At 58.9% G+C, this 19,634-nt stretch overlaps 1 protein-coding gene across 1 annotated transcript; it reads left to right on the top strand.

Annotated features, from left to right (window-relative positions):
- The first annotated feature begins 687 nt into the window (after positions 1-687).
- ONECUT3 (one cut homeobox 3) lies at positions 688-19,607 on the top strand. The gene is made up of 2 exons (XM_037137591.2): positions 688-1,843; positions 18,264-19,607. Exons 1-2 carry the CDS (start codon positions 688-690, stop codon positions 18,551-18,553), a joined length of 1,446 nt encoding a protein of 481 aa, XP_036993486.2. The 3' UTR covers positions 18,554-19,607.
- Positions 19,608-19,634: the final 27 nt, after the last annotated feature.

Here is a 19,634-nt window from a genome sequence, read left to right on the forward strand (position 1 = left end):
CAGGAGCCGATCCGGACATTTCAGCAAACAGGCCCCGAGCCCGCCCAAGGAGAGGTCGTGTGAGAGGAATGTGACTCCCTAGTGTGTGTGTAGGGGGAGCCGAACTCGCGGAGGGACCCACCTCCTAAAGCCTGTGTGTGCGCCGTGGAAAAACACGTGGGTCGCGGGTCCCTAGTCAGCCACGACCCCGCCGCACTCCCGCGAGATGGATTCAGAGGCGCCTGGAGGGAAAGTGCTCTTCTTCGCTCTCTGGGGAGGGACACGGAATCGGAGGTGCAGGGAGAAGCCCCCAGCCCCACTTCGCCAGAGTCTGTCTCTAGACTCCCTCCTGTTGTCCTCGGTAAGGACGCCCCCCAGGCGGCCCGCACAGAGACAGGAGACCCCAGAAGGTCCACTCCGGTCTGCCTGACGCTCGAGGGGACCGGAGAGGGCGGAGAGCAAGGTGGCGGGAGGCGGGGGCGAGGGGAGCGGGTGGGCGGGGGCGCTGACGTCAGACCGGGGCCGGGCTGCTGGCCGCCGCTCCCCTGCCACATCCTGGTGGCCGCGCTCGCAGCGAGGCCGGGCCCAGCGCCGCGCAGCCAAGCAGCCTTGCGCGCAGCCACCGGGGAGCAGGCGGGGGCCATGCAGCGGCCTTGAGCGCGCCGGGCCGGCGCCAAGGAGCGCGCGCGGCGGGGCCGGCGGCCCAGCATGGAGCTGAGCCTGGAGAGCCTGGGGGGCCTGCACGGCGTGGCCCACGCGCAGGCGGGCGAGCTGCTGAGTCCAGGCCACACGCGCTCAGCGGCCACGCAGCACCGCGGCCTGGTGGCACCCGGGCGCCCGGGCCTGGTAGCCGGCATGGCGAGCCTGCTGGACGGCGGCAGCGGCGGCGGTGCCGGGGGCGCGGGCGGTGCGGCCGGCGCGAGCGGCGGCGCGGACTTCCGCGGGGAGCTGGCTGGCCCGCTGCACCCGGCTATGGGCATGGCCTGCGAGGCACCCGGCCTTGGCGGCACCTACACGACGCTCACGCCCCTGCAGCACCTGCCGCCGCTCGCGGCCGTGGCTGACAAGTTCCACCAGCACGCGGCAGCTCACGGCGGCCACCCTCATGCGCACCCGCACCCGGCGGCCGCACCGCCCCCACCGCCCCCGCCGCAGCGCCTGGCTGCCAGCGTGAGCGGCAGCTTCACCCTCATGCGCGACGAGCGCGCTGCGCTCGCCTCCGTGGGCCACCTCTATGGGCCCTACGGCAAAGAGCTGCCCGCCATGGGGTCGCCGCTGTCTCCGCTGCCCAACGCACTGCCACCCGCGCTTCACGGCGCCCCGCAGTCCCAGGCGCCACCGCCGCCCCCTCCGCTGGCCGCTTACGGCGCTCCGAGCCACCTGGCCGGAGACAAGCTGCTGCCGCCCGCTGCCTTCGAACCGCACGCCGCGCTGCTGGGGCGCGCAGAAGATGCGCTGGCTCGCGGGCTGCCGGGAGGCGGGGGAGCGGGCAGCGGGGGCAGCGGGGGCTCCGCCGGGCTGCTGGCGCCGCTGGGCGGGCTGGCGGCGGTCGGGGCGCACGGGCCGCACGGGAGCAGCGGCGGCCCGGGCAGTGGCGGTGGCCCTGGGGCTGGCGCGGCGGCGGCGGAGGAAATCAACACCAAGGAGGTGGCGCAGCGCATCACCGCGGAGCTGAAACGCTACAGCATCCCGCAGGCCATCTTCGCGCAGCGCATCCTGTGCCGCTCACAGGGCACGCTCTCCGACCTGCTGCGCAATCCCAAGCCGTGGAGCAAGCTCAAGTCGGGCCGCGAGACCTTCCGCAGGATGTGGAAGTGGCTGCAGGAGCCCGAGTTCCAGCGTATGTCGGCGCTGCGCCTCGCAGGTAGGAGCGCCGCGCACACCGCCGGACCCCCGGACGCAGGCTCAGGGACACTGGGCTGTCCCTAGCACCAAGCAGCCCTGGCCGCCTCCCCATGCCCCGGCCGTGCGCCCCTCCAGCCGACTCGGGGCTCTCTTGCAGGAGGTTAGAGCCTGACCCGTGCCCCTTGCCGCTCTGTACCGTCGCCAAAAGGGTCGTGTTGTACCGCCTCACCCCCTCCATGCCCATAGCCGCCCGCACAGCACGTCCGGGAACCAAGGATCCCCGTGGCAGCCTTCAGGGTCGATTAATGTGTGTGTGGTGTGTATGTGGGGGTGAGGTGCTGTGCCCTAGACACCTCGCGGCTTTCAGTTAGGGTGCCACTCTCCTCCTCCCGAACAGTCCCTCACTGACTCCAGCCCCGGGGCAAAGAACTGGGACCGCGCACCGGGTGAGGGCGCGCTGGCGGCCAGGGCCAGGCCGATGCTCAGCCCCTGGCCCCAGCTCGCGCATCTTTGTGGCTCAGCCTCTGCGATCGATAGCCCCCTCCCCATCTCCGGCCGCTGGCAAAGGTCACTGGAGAACGAGCGGGGGAGGGGCGACCGGGGGACTCCCGCCCGCGCGGTTCGGAGGCCTTCACACCCCTGCGCGTTTACTCTTGGTCAAGATGCACACCCTTCTGTCGGCCTTGGTTTTTTGTTTGTTTGTTTTTGTTTTGTGTTTCTCTTATTTCTACCATCTCTCTGTAGGAGCAACCTCATAACTATTTTTCTCTTGCTTACTGCTTTTTTTTCCTGTTTCCCCTAATTCTTTCTCCTCTTTGTCACTCTTTTAATCTCTCAGCCTCTGTGTCTGTCTCACTGAGCCCCCAGCCCCCCTGGGAGCCCCACACTCCCCTCCCTCCCAGCTGACAACAGCTGGGTCCACACCTGCCCTCAGAGAGGTGGCCTGACCAAGACTCCTTTCCCTGGGTTCATGTAGGGGTACAGGAAATACCCCCCCATCACCTCAATGAGCCTGGCTTGGGAGGAGTGGTCTTCCCTTGGCCACGCTGGTGAGGGGGCTGCAGATGCCCCAGACACCAGGACAATAGCTGCCGCAGGCGCCGGATCAATGGCTTCTCTGCGCGCAGGGGCAAGCGGGACTGGATGGAGTGGGCTGGGGCTTACACTCGGTGCCCCCCAAGCAAGGAAGCAGGGAGAGCCTTGGCTGTGCCCCAGCCAGAGGTGGGGGCTTGGAAGAGGGGACTCCTGTTGGGTGGAGAGGGGTCCCATGTTCACTCCCCCCGCTCCCCTCCCCCGGCATGCTAGACAAGCCGAAAGGCTGTTCGCACACAGGAGCCTCAGTTTCCCTCTCTGCAGTTCCAGGTGACTAGTGAGCCACCTCAGCTTCCTGGATTCTCCACTTTGGAGAATAAACAGGGAACAGGGAAATAAATACTCCTTCCTATGTGACAGGTGACCAAGTGTACGGGGAGGTCATTGTGACGTGTTAGAAATGGTGTCAGGAGCCTGGACAGTTTTATGTAAGGGCAGCACCAGCTCTGTCTTTCTCCCCATGAGATATGCAATGACCAGGTGTGCCCAAGGGGACACTCGGTCACATCAACGCAGAGCTACAGCCTGCGGTGTGCAGTGGAGGTGACATCAGGTAGCAGAGAGCCCAACCCCTACTCTCTGGCCAAAGGTATTACCCCAGTGCACTGGATACTTAGTGGCACTTGTCGAATGGGCAACACGTGGCGTTGGACATTGCCATACAGGCCACCTCCCCCCTCCTCCCCAGCGCACTCGGTTCAGGGACATTGTGTGGAACATGGGTGCATCCCAAAGAGCGGGTGCCACTTTCCGATTTTCTCTGTCATGTTATGTAACTAACATGGCCCATTAGTGGCCCCTCAATCTCACATTTTGGGGAAACCCAAGAGGTGGGCCAAGGCCTCAAAAGGACAAAGCGGAGGTGGGAAGTCCCGCGGAAGGCGCTGCTTCTGGGGGCGGGGGACCTGGGGGCAGCCTCGGTGGGAGCCCCGACTGTGAATCTGGGGCTTCCCTTCCCACTGCCCTGGTGACTACAGATGTGCAAACCTGCAGTCACGGGCTGGCCTCCCGGACTTTTGCCGCTCCAGAAGCAGTCTGGCCTCTCTGAGCCCGGGTGGCCCCCTCTGGGAGGTGGGAGTCCAAAGAGGGGCACGGGAGGGGGGTGCAGGGGTGAGTGCAGGGCCTGGGAGCCTTGGGGTGCTGGGAATAATGAAATGGTCAACCGGGTGTGTCCCTCGCTCCTCTCAATGAGGCCCAAGCCAGGACCCCGCTGACCCTCTGGGTCCGTGAGTGGGACTCTGGGCACCTTCGCACCTCTGGCACACTTGAGGCCGCGTCTACACCCGGGCGCTGGCTGGGGTGGGAGAGGTGGCTGAGGGCTGAGGGGCAATTAGGCACGGGCCAGCGGAAAGGCCTTTAGTTCCGGTCGCTGCGCAAATGAAAAGCGGTTAAGTGGCGGCAAATCTCGGCGGTTAGAGGAAAGAGGTAGGGCCCATCCACCCCCAAATGTGCAACCACGCTGGGGGCAGCCCGAAGCGCCTCCCGGGGCCCGCATTTGCTCTCTTTCTGCACATTTTAAACCCTGGCAGAGACGAATGAGCGCCCATCCTCCTCCCCATCCTGGGCCGGGGAAGGCCTCCCGCAGTCCCCACGGCGTCCCCATTCGCTCCCCACTGCCCCGCCAGGATCGCCAGCTTCGTGCCGCGCTCTGGCCCGCGCGCCTGCCTGCCCGCCTGGGAGCTGTCGGGTCAGGAGTCCGGTCCGGACACTGAGGCCCTGAGAAAGGTACCAGGAGGAAAGGAGACGCGAGCAGAGACAGGGAGAGAGAAAGGGACAGAGACAGGTGGGGGAAACCGAGAGTGACAAACACAAAGACGGAAAATGAAGAGGCAGAACTGGAGCGACCAGGAGAGAAGCAGAGAAAGGAAGCGGGACGGGGGAGGAGCGGGCGAGAGGGAGAGAGGAACCGAGAAAAGGGGAGGCGAGAGTTGGGGGCTGCAGTCCCTCGGCGGGGGGTCCGCAGGGCCGGGGTCCCTCTGCCTCTCCAGCTTCACCCTCCTCTCTCGTTCCTGGATCGGGGACCAAGGGGGAAGGGGCGGTTTCTTTGTTTCTACAAGGCACCCGAGAAAGCTGACCAGGTAGACCTCAGGGTCCCCTCACCCCGCTGCCGACCACCCCGCCTTCCTTCCCTGTGTTCCTCAGTTTAACTGTCTGTAAAGTCGGGGTCTCTCATTCTTAGATTCTGGGGCCCCCTAGTCCCTGCAAGGCCAGTCCCCATGGGGGCCTCGCTCTGCCCCCACGGGGACCAGCCTCCGATTTCTGGCAGCTTCCCAGCCGCCTCCTCTTCGAAGCCCTCCCCTGCTCTGTCTCAAACAGTAATTATGGGAGAGGGGCTGGGGGAGGGGCGGCAGGCTCCTGGGCAGGGGCGGGGCGGTCGATGAATTCGAATTACCGTCTCTAATTCATCACCGTTGCCTGGTCGATAGCTTCGGCGGGCTTCAAATATTGTTTAAATTGCAACTCCGGAGAAAAAATATTTTTTGTAACTAATCAGAAAAAATATGTGTAAAATAAAATATCAGCCGGAGGCGATTGAGAGAAGGGCGCTCTCCTCCCCCAGGCCCACTGGCAGTTCCGAGGCCCTGACAGCCTGAGGGACGAGGGAGGCCTGCCGGGCAGGAGCCGCTGCGGGGAGGGAGCCGTTTCTGGAACCTGGCTGCAGGTGGAGGTGGCTGCCGTGGCGGAGGCCATCGGAGAGGCGGTGGGAGGGCAGAGCAGTGGTCAGGGTCTGGAGGTCTGGTGGGGGTGGCAAAAACCTCATTTGGGGGCATGCGTCTCACGAGCCCACTCCATCCCCAAAAGACATTCCAGCAGAGAGCTTAGAGACCTGGGGCTCCCCCAGGCTGCCACGCTGACTGACCCTGGGAAATGGGTCAGTCATCTGGGAAATGGACGGAATTGGACACCAGCTAGCAGGCGCTTGCTAGGGACAGTCCAGTCAACCCTCCTCCCTCCTCCCACGAAGATCCTCGAGGTGCCTTCACAGACCCTGCACCCCGAGGCCATGTTGCTTAATCATCCCCTTCCACCCACTTCTCATCTTCATGGTTGGGTCCCAGTCAGTTGCGGCAGCCTAGGCTCTGTGGACCCACGGGGACTGGGCAGGGGCTACGGAAGGGCTCTCGCTAGGAAGCACGGAGTGAGGGGAATCCGGGTCTGGGGCTGTGTGTACCAGAGCCATATGAGGCTGTTCACGTGACCCTGGGTCCCCCCCCAAAACTAGCCGCCTTCTTCCAGAACTCGGAGAGGGGTAGGACGAGCCTTAGGATTCTGCCCAGGTTCAGTGATTGGGTCCCGCCCTTCTCAGGCTGAGGGGGAGGGAGAGGAGAGGAGCTGGCTGCGGTGCTGGAACCCTCCCCTGCCTCTCAGCCAGCCCACCAGGAATGAGAGAGAAAATCACCCCGGAATGAACTTTCAAGCCAAATGGGGTTTCGTGTCCACTTTACTGACCAGCAGGCTGAGGCTGGAGGAAGGGAGGCACTTGCCAGTCACACACTCAGTGAACAACGGTGCCGGTTTCAGCTGGAGGGGAAACGGAGTGGCTCTGGGCAGTAACTCGGGGTGGCCAGGGTTTGCAGCCCCCCAATCCCCGAGTGCGATGGAGCTGCAAGCCCAGCTTGAGATGCGCAGACTCCCACATCCTGCAAAGATGGCAGGCAGGTGGCCCAGCAGAGACAAAGGCCAGGAGAGACAGTGAACTGAAATGAGGGCAGGAGCATGGCTCTTAAAGTCACAGTTGGGGTGAGTGGACAGTGGGGGCCGGGGAGGCCTGTGCTTCTCCTCCGGGCTTTCCCAAGGGTGGCGGGATTATGGACCCACATGAGCCCTGCTCCCCAGAGACCACAGAGTCCCTCGGGGAGCACGTGTAGGTACCAGGTTCCAGTTCTTCCCTGCCCCCCAATACCAAGCCACCAAGATCCATCCCACCCTGGTGAGCTGCCCCCTCCTCGATGCCCCGCCCTCCGGGTGAACCTGGGCCCAGCACTGGAAGTCCAGCACTCTCCGATCCCCAGGCCCAGGGACCATCCCTTTCTACCTGAGAGAATTGGATGGTCACCCCCAGTTCACAGAGAAGCACACAGATGAGTCTGGGGGAGCTGTTTGCAGGGTGAGGGGCTTTTGGCTTCTTTATTCTGCAGGAATAAAGTCCCAGAACTAATGAGGACCTGCCCATTCTCCTCCTTCATCTCTCCACTCCTGCGCTGCTTCCCCGTCAACCGTCACCACTCTAGTTTGAGTGACGCGTCTCCTGCCACCGCCTCCTCCTCACTGGCCTCCAGGCTCCGCTCTCGCCTCGGGGTTCTCTTCCCCAGAGCTGCAGGGGTCTTCGATGAGCACTTTGAAGCTCTTTTGTCCTCCGCTTCGCATTCTGGCAAGGGCTCCCAGAGCCCTTAAGATGTGGTGGAAGTTCCTGTAGCAGCCTTCAAAACTAATTTCTTGCCTTGCGTGAGTGTGGAAGGGCATTGCCAGCTAGTGGAACCTGGAGAACAGGTTGGGAGGTGGGAAGCCCAGAGCAGCTGTAAGGATCCTGCAGCTGGAGTCTTTGTATGTAGCCATGAACCTGGGGAGCTCAGGCTGTTTGAATCAAATTTTTAATTAAATATGGCCCTTGATCAATAAGGAAGGCAGTGCTAGTGAGGGAGGGGAGAGACTGTCCTGGGAGGCCCACATGACCTCTGCCAGTCCCAGGACACCGGCAGCCTCAGTTTCCCTTCTGCCTGGTAGGTGTAGGTGTGGGTGGGGCTAGGACTCCAGACCCTTGGAGGACTGGATTCTAGCACTGTGAGCAGATGTAGAGGAGGTGGGAGGGGCCCCTCAGACCTACTGAACCACATGCACAAGGCCACAGACTCACAGCAGATAGAAGCAGGGACAAGGATGGGGGTCCATGACTGGCCCGGGTGTCCAGAGAGAGAAGTGCAGGGATGTAAATGTAGGTGCCCACAATCACACTAGGACCAGCCTGCACAAACTCTGGCTCAGGACCCTCATCTGCCTTCAGTGGGGTCCAGCAGCATAGTCGCAGGGGCTGGGGGTGGGGGGCATCAGGAAGAACTCCCCAAGACCCGCATCATCAACTCTTAGTCATCCATGCCCCCCCCCCTGTGCCCGTCAGACGACCACCTCTTCCCTGCATCCGGGTAGGTGCAGCCTGAACCTACTTCCTAGCCCTGGGGGCTTGGGAGGGGTCGCACCTGCCAAGTGCGACAGGGTATGGGTGGATAAGGGACCTGGTTCAGGGACAGCAAGCTCCATGCATCTCCAAGCGCCCTTGTGCACCTGCAGGGGTTGAGGCGGATGTCTGCCTGTCTGCCCCACCAGGGCAATGCTACCCCGCATTGCCCGGGAAACCAGCCATAGACTCCAGCCAGGGAGGGTAGTTCCCACACTCGCCTAAACCCGAAAGAATCAAGCGTGCACCGGCCTGTCAGGACCTGGGCACACGCAGCCGCAGCCGGGCTAAGAAGACTCGGTCCCTTGCCCTGCACATCCGCAGCCAGGGGCCTCAGGCTCTCCGTGCACACTACACAGGAGAGTGCAACCTGCAACAAGCGCCCGCACCCCGCCCTGGAGGAAACCGCAGCCTACTAGGTAGGAGCCTTTTGGGGCTCTCCTCCCCCCTGACCGGACTCCCCAGGCCGGTGGTGGTCTTGGTGCACTGGGCTCAGCGCTCCACGTGTCTGTCGTGGGGCACAGCTCAGGCTCCCGGGACAGACTGCAGCGGGGGAGGGAATCAGGGAGGGGGTGCTCAGGGAAGGATAGCGGGGCCGCGTGCACCCCCGAAGACCGGGGACACGTCGCTTTCCCTGACTCCCCTGTGCACCTCCATCCCCCCAAATGAAGACTGGAATCCCCAGCCCAGAGGGAGCAGGAGGTGGATAAGAAAAAGGCTCCCGCAGGCAGTAGAAGCCACGGCAAAGCCTCTGCTCTCTCCTTCCACCTCCCTTCTGTGCCTACTTCTTTCAGATGCCGTAGTTTATTCTTTAAACAGTGGACACATTCGCTAGGCTCCAGATTTAAATAGAACAAGAGGGCCTCCCCCCTTCTCCTCCTTCCTGCAAACCAGTTTCGGTGTCTCCTTCTATAGAGAGGTCACGCTAAATCCTGAAGCTGCAAGAGCACTTTCTTCTCCTCCTACTGAACGAACATACACACAGTGGAGAGTGACCGCCCTGTCCCCTCCCCGACCCTGGAACGTTCCACTTCGGGAGAGGGGGCGCCTCGGGGTTGTTTTGCCAGCTGCATAATATTCTTTTTTGGGCCATTTCTTTCTTTCTTCACCCCCGGGGGGGCGGTGGCGAATACATCTGGGGAGGGCCATCTTGCCAGTGAGTTGATCTGTGCATCTGTTTCTCAGTTATTGAAATGCTGGGTCCCCTCCACCCCCATTTCTGAGTTGGCCTCTCTGCTCTTTCTTATCACTGGGTTCTTTCCTGTCATCTTTTTCAAATCTATTTCCAACTGCCGGCACTATGACTTCTCAACGTATTTTTTCAAATAAGAGCTCTGTGTGGATGTGTGGCTGTGGTGTGCCCCTGTGTGACTGTGCCCAAGTTGGGGGGGACTCTGTGCCAGCAGAGCAACGTTCTGCTGTAGCCCCACGAGGGGTGACCCAGAGTCCGGTGGAAATACTTATTTCCCTGATAAGTCTTTGAAAGGCTCAGAACGAATTTGAAAATTCGGCCATTAAAATCCCATGGAGGGGGAGGGGAGGGAGGGAGGGGGAGGCAGGGCCTCTCCCGAAGGCTGGGCATCCGCCAAGGTGTGAGGGGGAAGCCAGGCTGGGGGAGGTGTAGGCCCAGCAGACAGGGGAGTGGGAGAAGGGGCGGAAAGTAGAGAGGCAGCCAGGACAGAGTGGGGACGGATGAGGAGCTGCTGGGGCTTCCAGGGGTCCGCATATGAGGGCAGGGGCCTGACTCAGCACCCACTTCGCCCCCCACACCCATGGGAACCTCTTTCCTGGCTCCCTCGGGGGTGCAGGGTGTAGATAAAGGGGGCACATGTAGTTCTCCAGACCCACCTCAGAGTGATCTCTGAGTCACCTTGGGCTGGTCACCCAACTCTGGTCTGGGGAAGCCAGCAGGGGATGCTCAGGACAGCTCAGCCCAGTGGGGACAAGCCACCAGGGTGAAGGCATCAATGTTCTCCACATCTGGGGCCAGGCAGCTGGTGGCCAGGGGCGGGACTCGTCGCCAAGGAAACCAGCCATCATCCCAGCCGGAGACTGGGCTCCGTATTGAATTGTCTGCTCCGTGAAGCCAGAGCTGAACGCCGGAGGTGACTGGAGGGGAGGGGACAGCCGGCAACAGCTCTTGCTCGCACAGCCCCATGCCGCCGTGCTCCGGGCTGACAGACACTGGGGCAGGAAGGCTGGGTGTGGGGTGGAGGCAGAAGAGTCATTTTGTGCTGTGGGTGCTGCACAGACAGTACAACACAGAGGGACAAGGACAATCACTCAGGTGCCCCATCAATGATGTCAGGGGCCACCATCCTGTTGTCCTTCCTGTCACATCCAGCCTTGGGGAGTGGGGGGCTCCTGATGCCGCTTGAGCTCATGCCTCCTCCCCTCCCCTGGGCTTTACTGTCCCCTCCCCCTTACTGTCCCACACACTGGAGCTCTGTCTTCATTTCCATCCTTTTCATTCAGGTCTGTCCCTTCACGGAGACTTCTCAGAGCCCAGTCCTGCTCACATCTTACCCGCCCCCAAACTCTTCCCCCAGACTCCACGGCCATCCCCCACTTCCATCCCCCATTCCCCCGAGTGAGCCAGCAGCAGCCCTGCTGGAACTGAGCTGCCCCTTTCCATTTGCCTCTGTGGTCACTGCAGCAACATGGCTTCCACATCAGACTGTGGCTCTGCGGGGCAGGGGCTGGGCCTGTCTCTGTCTCATTCGGTCGCAGTGGAGCCAGCACAGCCTCGTGCACCACACGAGCAGTAGGTGCTTGGCAGATGTGTGAACGAGGAAGGAAGATGTTGCGGGTCCCATTCACTACCTACTTGCTGCACAGGTCTTCTGATCCCTGCACAGTGAGACTGGTGTCACCCCCGCTTACAGGCAAGGATGTCAGCATCGTGGGTTACTGCGTCCACTCGATAAACCATAAAACGGACGTCCACAGAGTGTGTGTCAAAGCCACTCTGCCCATGGAGCCCAGACTTGGTGTCCCTGCTGATCACAAATGGTCACGGGGAGAACAGACAGCAAGCTGGGACCAGGCAGACAGAAACTGTCCTTTGGGTTGGGGGGGTGGTCTACATGGACTCAGCCTGCGTTCCATGTGCTCCCATGTGACACTGGGTCGCCCTTCCACCCCGGTGTCACACCCAGTCCTGTCATATCATACCCTCTGTTCTTCACACTGCATCCTCCTGTCTTATGTTCATGCTGTGTGGCCCTAAGGCCAGCTACAGCCATGTATCACACTGAGCTCTGCAGGCTCCTAAGTCTTTGCCCACCAGCTCTGGGCCTCTCCCCCTGCTGCCCTCCAGGGCCCCACACTGCTGCCCATCTTTCCTGCCCGGACAGCCCCTGCTACTAACACAGGTTGTCCCAGTTACTTATAGGCTCACACACGTGTGGCTCGGTTGTATGTGGACACTCCCTGCACTGTAACAAAGCACACCACAGCTTCTGTGCACACAACACCAGCCTACATCTGGCCAGGCCCTCGTGCAGCCCTGCGTGGTCACATGCAGAGAATGGGAACAGAGGGACACCTGCATGTTCAGTCCGCTTGAGGCTAGGGATAGAAAGGATGAGCAGGAGAGCGTGAAGGGGGACAGGACAGGGGAGAGGGAGAAGGGGGGAGAGGGGACAGGAGGGGGAAAGAGAAGGAGAAGTAAGGAAAGAGGATCAGGGAGGAGGAGGGGAAGAAGGGGAAGGAGACCAGTGCCCATCAGAAGATGACAGGGTGTGGGGGAGGGGGGGTGGACAAGTTCGATCCCAGTTCCCTGCAGTGCAGAGTGAATCCGGGCTCCCCTCCCCACCTGCCTGACAGCGGGCTGGCCTGCTCCCTCACCACCTGGGGACAGGGTGCTGCTCCCTGCCGAGGGTATTGCCAGGGGCACACTGGCCTTCCCTGGTCTTTGAGTCTAAACTGAGTCCCCTTCGTGCCACATGGTGGGGGGCGTCACTGGACAAACACACCCAGACAGCTGCCTCAGAGGACCCACTCGTGCTGGGGGTCCCAGAGGAGGGAGCTGGAGCTCTGCTTGTGGGGTGAGGGAGGGGAAGTTTTCCCGGGGCGAATGGCTACTGCTGCAGGGCTTTGAGGGACACGTAGAAGTTCTCCTACTGGGACAGCTCCACTCGCTGCTCCTGAAGTCAGCCTCTCCCTCTCTCCCACCTCAGTGAAGAGACTGGGAGAGGTACTGAGGCTTGAGGCCTGCGCTGAGAAGGGGAGAAACTTCATGTCCTCCCCTAAAAGAGGCCCAGAGCCAGGCTCCTACCAGGAACCCTCAAATGGGAGCTTGGGGTCTCATCCCTCCCTGACTATCGTATTCAGGACTTTTCTGGCTAAACTCTTTTCCACAGCCCAGCAAGAGAGAGGCCATGATTAAGACCATTTTCTAGTTGAGGAAGCTAATGCTCAGAGAGCTGACGCGGGCCAGTAATCCACCTGGGGGTAGGGCCCGGTTCCTTCTTGGGCTCCTGGAGGGCTCCCCGCCGGTGGGGGTGGTCTGCCGAGCTCAGCAACTTACCAGAAAGGCAGGAAGCAGGAAGAGAGAGGTGCTGTGGAAGCAAGTCCGCGGGGGTCTGAAATGATGAAGGTCCCCATTCACCTCCCTTCGCCTCCACGGGGACTTGGACCCGAGACTCCTGCCCCGTCCCTCCTACTTGGGCTGTTGCGGAACGGCTGCCCTCTGCCGGTCCTGTTGGGGACCGCAGACCAGATCCTGCAGAAAAGCCCGTTAGCTCACGTACTCGGTGCCCCAGGAGGAGGTCGTTTTGGGAATGCGGGTTTCCGTCTCTTTTGGGTCGCCTTTGATACCCTTCCAGGGCCTCTGGGACTGCCCCACCTAGGAGCCAGCCCCATGCCCTCCCCGTGTCTGGACTCTAAAAAGACTGGGAGCAGTTGGGGAGACAGCCTAGGTTGGAGCAGATGTCCCGAGATCCTAGAGTCTCGGTTCTTAGCATCAGTCTTGGGGGTCATGGAGGAAGGGTGGAAAAGAAAGTTGGGACCCAAACCCGCCCTCAATGGACCTCTAAATAGGGTGAGTGAATCGCTGTAAGTGATACGGACAAAAAGACAGAGTGCGGGGGTGGGGTAAGGGAGAGTGCAGAATTGTGTTCAGGGTCAGAGTGGGCCTCACAGAGGAGATGTTGGAGGTAAGACTAGGAGGGAGCACGGGAGCCAGAACCAAGTGCAGGGAAGACAGAGGTGGGCAGAGGTGACAACAAATGCAAAGGCTCTGAGGTTGGACCATGCCCCACATGAGACCAGTGTGACCGGGAGTAAGGGGCAGGAGTAGGGGATGAGGACTGAGAGGTGACTGGCTGGGAGGCTGGGGAGGAGAAGGGGCTCAGCCAGGGGCCAGGGGAGAGGCCCCGCGTGCGAGGTGGGAGGCTTTGGAACAGCCGATGTGCACTGAAAAGTGTTTGAAAGAGGCAGTGTCTCAATTTTGTAAGTGAGGAGACAGGCTCTGCAAGAGACTGGCTCTCCCAGGGTTCCAGAGCTTGTCAGATGCCTCAACTTCACCTCAACAAAGCCACAAGCCAGCCCTGCTGGCTCTCCCCCAGCTGTCATGGCAACCACCGTGCGGGCCTGTGTCTGGGGCCCCTCCTTGTCCCCCACCCCCACCCCCACAGCAGGCTGAGACCCTTGGTGAGGGCCCCAGGGCAGAGTGCCCCCGTGCTGGGCACACGTGAGGTGGACTGCGCGCTGGTGTTTGCTGACCTAGATGAGGATAATGGAGAAGATGGTGGTGGAGGCGCTGGTGCAGGTGACAGTCGTGCAGGTAAAGAAAAGGCAGTAGGTGAATGGTGGTAACAAAGGGAATGGTGACAGCGATGTCGGGGAGGTGATGCAGTAGAGATGATGAAAATGAAGGTGAAGCTGTTGATAGAAGTGACTGTGGTAATGGGTGTGCAGGAGCTGATGGAGTGGAAGGGATACTGACGGTGGAGGAGGTGATGGTGGTAGAACGGATGCTGGTGATGGAGGTGGGAAGGTGGTGAGACACTGGTACTGACGCTGAAGGTGGAGGTGATGGCGGAGAGGTGATGAGTGTGACTACAGGAGGCAGAATGGGGTAGACGTGACACTGGTGGTGAAGAAGGATGTGGAAAATGCAACAGATATAGAAAGGTTGCAGATGGTGGAAGAGGAGGCGATGGCGAAGGAGGTAATGGTGGAGGAAGTGACAGGTGTAGAAGGGATGTGGGTAGAGGAGGTGATGATGAGGGTGTGATGCAGGTGGCGGTCCCTAGTGGAGATTATTGTGGAAGGGGTAGCTGGAGCAATGGTGGCTTAATATGAGGCTGGTGGTTGGTGCCCTGGGTAAGTCCAGGCTTCTCATACCAGCTCCCTGTGCCCTGCCCTGCTTCCTGGTCGGCCCTTCTCTCCCAGCCTCAGTTTTCACTTCTGTAAAAGGGGCTCATACCCATGGCCTCTCCACTTCCTGGGGCTGCCCTGGGTGGCACAGAGACTAGGGCTGGTGACAGTGGTCCTGGGTGCCAGAAGAGATGCTGATGGGGGTGTGTTTTGGGCCACAGGCAGGGGCCTCCAGGCCGGCTCAGGGAGGCTTTGGGGGATGGAAAGGATGACAAGTTGCTCAGGGTAAACAGCTCCAACTGGAGCCTGGATCGATTGGGGCTGTGAGGAGCTGTAATTAGATTGAACGCCTGGAAGGGGGGTGGTGGTGAACGAAGCCTCTTTTTTGCTGTGATCAACAAAATTCGAAGTTTTTTCACAATTCTCCTCCATCCAGCCCCTCCCTCAGACTCTGCTTTGGGGGCACACATTGGGCACTTGACTGGAGAAGGGGGAGAGGAGTGGGAACGGGACAACCCACATGTTCACTCCCTCCCTGTCTGAGCTAGTCAACCCCGATTCCTGTTCTGTTCTGCCCTGCTGGGCAATCTTGGGCAAGTGGCTCAACTTCTCTGAATACCCAAGGAGAAAAATCCCTGCCCTGTGGAATTATCATAGGCTTAAAAGATAGAATACTTGTAGATCTCCTGTGAGTTTTCTCAGGAGCATTTGTATTTCTGTCCCTATTGTAAATGTACGATGAATCTGTGAGCAAATTGGTAAGTGACTGAGTGAATGAATGAAGTGAAGATCACAGCAGGCAGTCAAGAAAGAGAATTTAAAGGCCTGGGGTTGCATTTTGACTCTTCCCACTCCCTGGCCTTGCTGCTGAAACCCAGCTTTTCAAAAGAATGGGGAACCTGGCCTCTCCCATGACCCACCCTCCAAGGAGATGGGAGGTCAAGCAGTTCCATACGTTTCTTACCAACATTTCTTTATGCAGATAAATAATAAACATCAGTTCTTGCTCCCTTGTTTTGTATACAACAGGCTACCTAGTACCCTATTCACCCCCTAGGTTTGTCTTACCATCTTTCCACACTCACACCACACCCTCTCTCTCTATTGGCTTCTCAGTATAGTTACAAATACATTATTTTGACTAAAACCATATTCAGTACTAACATTATTATGATTTCAGTGAATATCATAGACAGCTGAGCAACATAGAGTACTGGGATTGCCTTTCCTTTCCTGTACAACTGTTTGTTTTTCCAGCACCTAATAGTTGCCAGTCACATATTCTTCCCACATTTCCCAACAAAATGCAAAACCAACTCAACAGGATTTTCCACACAGATTAGGCCTTCTCCCCCTTGCACCTCCCTTGATGTTCCTGCTCTGATCTGGGTGGAGCTTCCCTCTTGCTCTTTGTGCCTTTTTCTTGCTGTCTTCCAGGCTCTCCTCTCCTAATTTGGGGGACCTGTCCCCCCTTTTTCCTAGATTGAACCACATTTCCTGAATCCCACACCTTCCCTTTTTAAGTTACCTCCTCATTTTGATGGAACACATCCTGCAGTAGCTTTCTCAGAAAGACATGGCATGTCTGACTATATTTTTATTCCACCTTCATGTTTGATGTTTGTCAGGGCATACAGTTTTAGCTGAACATAATTGTCCCTCAGAATTTTAAATGTATCACTCCAGTGACTCCTAGTTTTTAAGAAGCCCAAAGCCACTTTGATTCTTAATCCTTTGTATGACATCTGCCTTTCCTCTCTGGGGGCTTTTATATGTTCTTTTTTCCTGAGTCTCTAAAATTTCACAAGGATGTGCCTTAGGGAGTGTCTTCTTTCATTCCTTGAGCTGAGCACTTCATGGGCTCTTTTAAACTGGACTCTTATGTCCTTCAGTCCTGCATTCTTTCTTTCATTATTTATTTGATAATCTCCCCTATTTGGGGATTGCCTCTTCACCGGATGACAAACCTGCTCCATTCATCCTCCAGCTTTATTATCTTTCTCTCATTTTCCACCTCTACATCTGCTTTGTTCTGTTTCCAATTCTTACATTGATTTATTCCAGCTATTATATTATATATCTAAACCCCAACGCATTGTCTGACCCTTCCATTGTCCTTTTTATTGAACAGCATCCTGTTCCCATTTGACAGATACGGTATTTTTCTCATACCCCTCCAAGAATATTAATTATAGTTTGCTTGATTTGTCTGTTTCTTCTGAGATTATTGTCCCCCTCACCTGCTACTATTTTTGTTGTTCTCCTTCTCTCTCTCACACATCAGAGGCTTTTATAAAATGTCCAGTAACCTCCAGCCATCGCCCATATTTAATCATAAAACCCAAAACAGCCAATAAGAAGTGCCCTTAGTTCCAGGTCAGAGGGGGACAGGAGTGCAGTGGTGTGTCGGGTTACTTGGGAGAACCTGTTGTCCCTGAGAAATGAGCCACAGTGCAGGGAACGTTCCTCTCCCTTTGTGGATGTGTGCAGACATTGATCTGGTGTGTCATCTGGTTCAGACTGTTCTGCATCCAAAAACAGCTAGCTCAGTGTGTGGTCCCAGCAGGCCAGCACTGACGCTGGCAGTGGGGATTTGCCAGGACAGCCTGCACCACTGGTCACTCCTAGAATTTGTGGGGAGGCAGGATGGGGCAGGTTCTTCACCATCCGCAGCCCCAGACTGGTATGTGGCAGAGAAATTAGGACTCTGAAAGAGTTTGCACTGAAGCCACAAGCACCCCCCCAGCCCCTGAGGGGAGGCAGCCCACCCCAGCTGACAGAGTCAAATTTTTCCACCCACTGGCCCCTTATTGCATTTGAGGAGGGAGTCAACTTTGGAGCTGGGGGAAGGAAGAGGAGGACCACAGGCACAAGCCCTGCTCCACTCTCCAAGCTAATGCTGTTTTCCTTTTGCAAGCATCTGCTGACCAAGGGTCCCCTCTTGCAGCCCCTGCCTGCTCTTTGCCCAGTGGCCCCAGGAGAGGGAGGGGTGGTCCTGCACCGTTCCCGTGCTCCTCAGATCCTCCCGGCTTGCTTGGGCACTTGAGTAAGACCAATTCATCTGGGTCTCAGCCTGCTGATTGGGATCAGGATGGGGGCAGGCCAGAGTGGAGGCTCAGATATGGGAATCAGGCTGTAGACGCCAATGCTGACCCTATACAGGGTCCCTAAGGTGGTCAGGCCTCGGAGGACAGCCCAGGGAAGAAGGCATGGACCATCACCGTCCTTTTGAGAACGGGGTTGCCTTGTCATCCAAAGGGGAAACTTATGGGATATGCAATGCACACCAAGGACCTATTTACCCATCTACAGGGATCCAAATAATTCAGAGTTTCTAAGCCATTTCCCAGAACATCCCCCAAATCTTGGGATGGGGGAGAGCCACCAACACCTATTGTTGTACTCTGGGGTGTGGAGCCTTTGGTGGGGGTGGGGCAAGAGGTTTGGGGATATGAGCTGGGGAGAGGGCTGGCCTGCAGAAGAGGTATTGGAGGGTGATGGCCCATGTCTGTAGAGATGTACTCACGTTGTCTCCCCTTCTCTGTCTGCCCCCCCCGCCCTATCTACCTGCCCTGTGTCTGTCTCTTCACCCATGACTGTCTGCCCCCCTTCCGTTGCTATCTCTCCCTCCTTCTTGCTGCCCCATGGTCTCTTTCATGTTGCCCTGTTGACATTTCTGTGTCTCCCTGCCTCTTTTGGCCCTGTCCCCTGTTGTCCCTCCATCCCTCTGCGCTTCTGTTTCTGCCTCTCTGGTGTCTCTGCACTGTGCTCTTTCCCGTGCTGTTTCCTCCCACCCGGCCGCGTGGTGGCGCTGTCTCCGCTGGCCCTCGCGCACGCCACTGGACGGCAGCCTGCAAGCGGAAGGAGCAGGAGCAGCAGAAGGAGCGTGCACTGCAGCCAAAGAAGCAGCGATTGGTGTTCACTGACCTGCAGCGTCGCACGCTGATCGCCATCTTCAAGGAGAACAAGCGGCCGTCCAAGGAAATGCAGGTCACCATCTCGCAGCAGCTCGGCCTGGAGCTCAACACCGTCAGCAATTTCTTCATGAATGCGCGGCGCCGTTGCATGAACCGCTGGGCCGAGGAGCCCGGCGCGGCCCCTGGCGGCCCCGCTGGTGCCGCCACTTTCTCCAAGGCCTGAGGCGCCCCAGCCCGGCGCCCTCCCTGCCTCCATGGCCTGGGCGCTGGCCTCCTGTATCTCCCACCACACCCTACCAACCTGGAGACTCACCCTAGGGGGCACCTGGAAGGGATGCAGTCCGGGTCCCCGACTCCCAGGGAGGGGATGCAGCACACCCCTCTGCCCAAGTGCACAAAAGGGCCCCCCTCCTCTCTCCGTCCCACCCCTTCAAGCCAAAGGAAGCCCTCCACCATCCCCCCTCAGAGGATGGGTTGACAAAAAGGGGCTCCCCAGCTCCCTCTCAATTTAGGATGCACAGGGGCCTTGGGAAACCCCAGGGCTTGCTGTGTCCTCCCCTAAAGCGGGTCAAGAAGCACATACTAGAAATATAAACCGGGTATTAAAAAAAAGGAATTTTAAGAGTAACCCCTTCTTCGCCAGCTGCCCCTAACCCCCATAAAAGGAGGCAGGAAGAACCTACCCCCCCACCCTCCCACGGACCCTTCCACGGGAACTCAGTCCCTTCTAAAGTTGCCACATCCAGTGGGATCCCTCCCATCACCCACCCACGCCAAATTAACCCCATCCTCCCGCAGAACTGCCCCCACAGCCAAGAGCCCAGCCGCCCCTCCCGGAGGCAGCCAGGATTCCTTGTGCCAAGAATTGCCTGCCTTAACGTCTGGGGAGGGGCCTGCAGCGGCCATGCCCAGCACCCACAGGCAAGCACCCTCTCCTACCCCCTCCCCTCCCCCCTTGCACCCTTCTGTCATTTCACTTTAGCTTTAGGCACCTCGATGAATGACACAGAGGGAGAGACAGACACCAGGCAACAGAAGAAGACATCAGATTCCACAGCTAAGTCCACGGACGCAGAGCACGGGAGACCTCTGGAGTCCCTGCCTTCCGGGGCCATGTGTTGCCATCTGCCTGGAACCCTCTGGAAGTCACTCACCACCTCCTAGCACTTGGGGTGCTGCACTGGGCTTGGAGGGGTGACGGGGTGAACCTGTGTTTGCCATGTCTGTCTCCACAGAGAAGAAGGTGGAATCTGCTTGTTTTTTGCCAAAAAAAAAAATTGACAAAGGGGTAGGAAGGGTCAGAA

Source organism: Artibeus jamaicensis, unplaced genomic scaffold, assembly GCF_021234435.1.
Source record: "Artibeus jamaicensis isolate MK-2021 breed Jamaican fruit bat unplaced genomic scaffold, CSHL_Jam_final scaffold_537, whole genome shotgun sequence".
In the NCBI taxonomy this organism is placed as follows: Eukaryota; Metazoa; Chordata; class Mammalia; order Chiroptera; family Phyllostomidae; genus Artibeus; species Artibeus jamaicensis.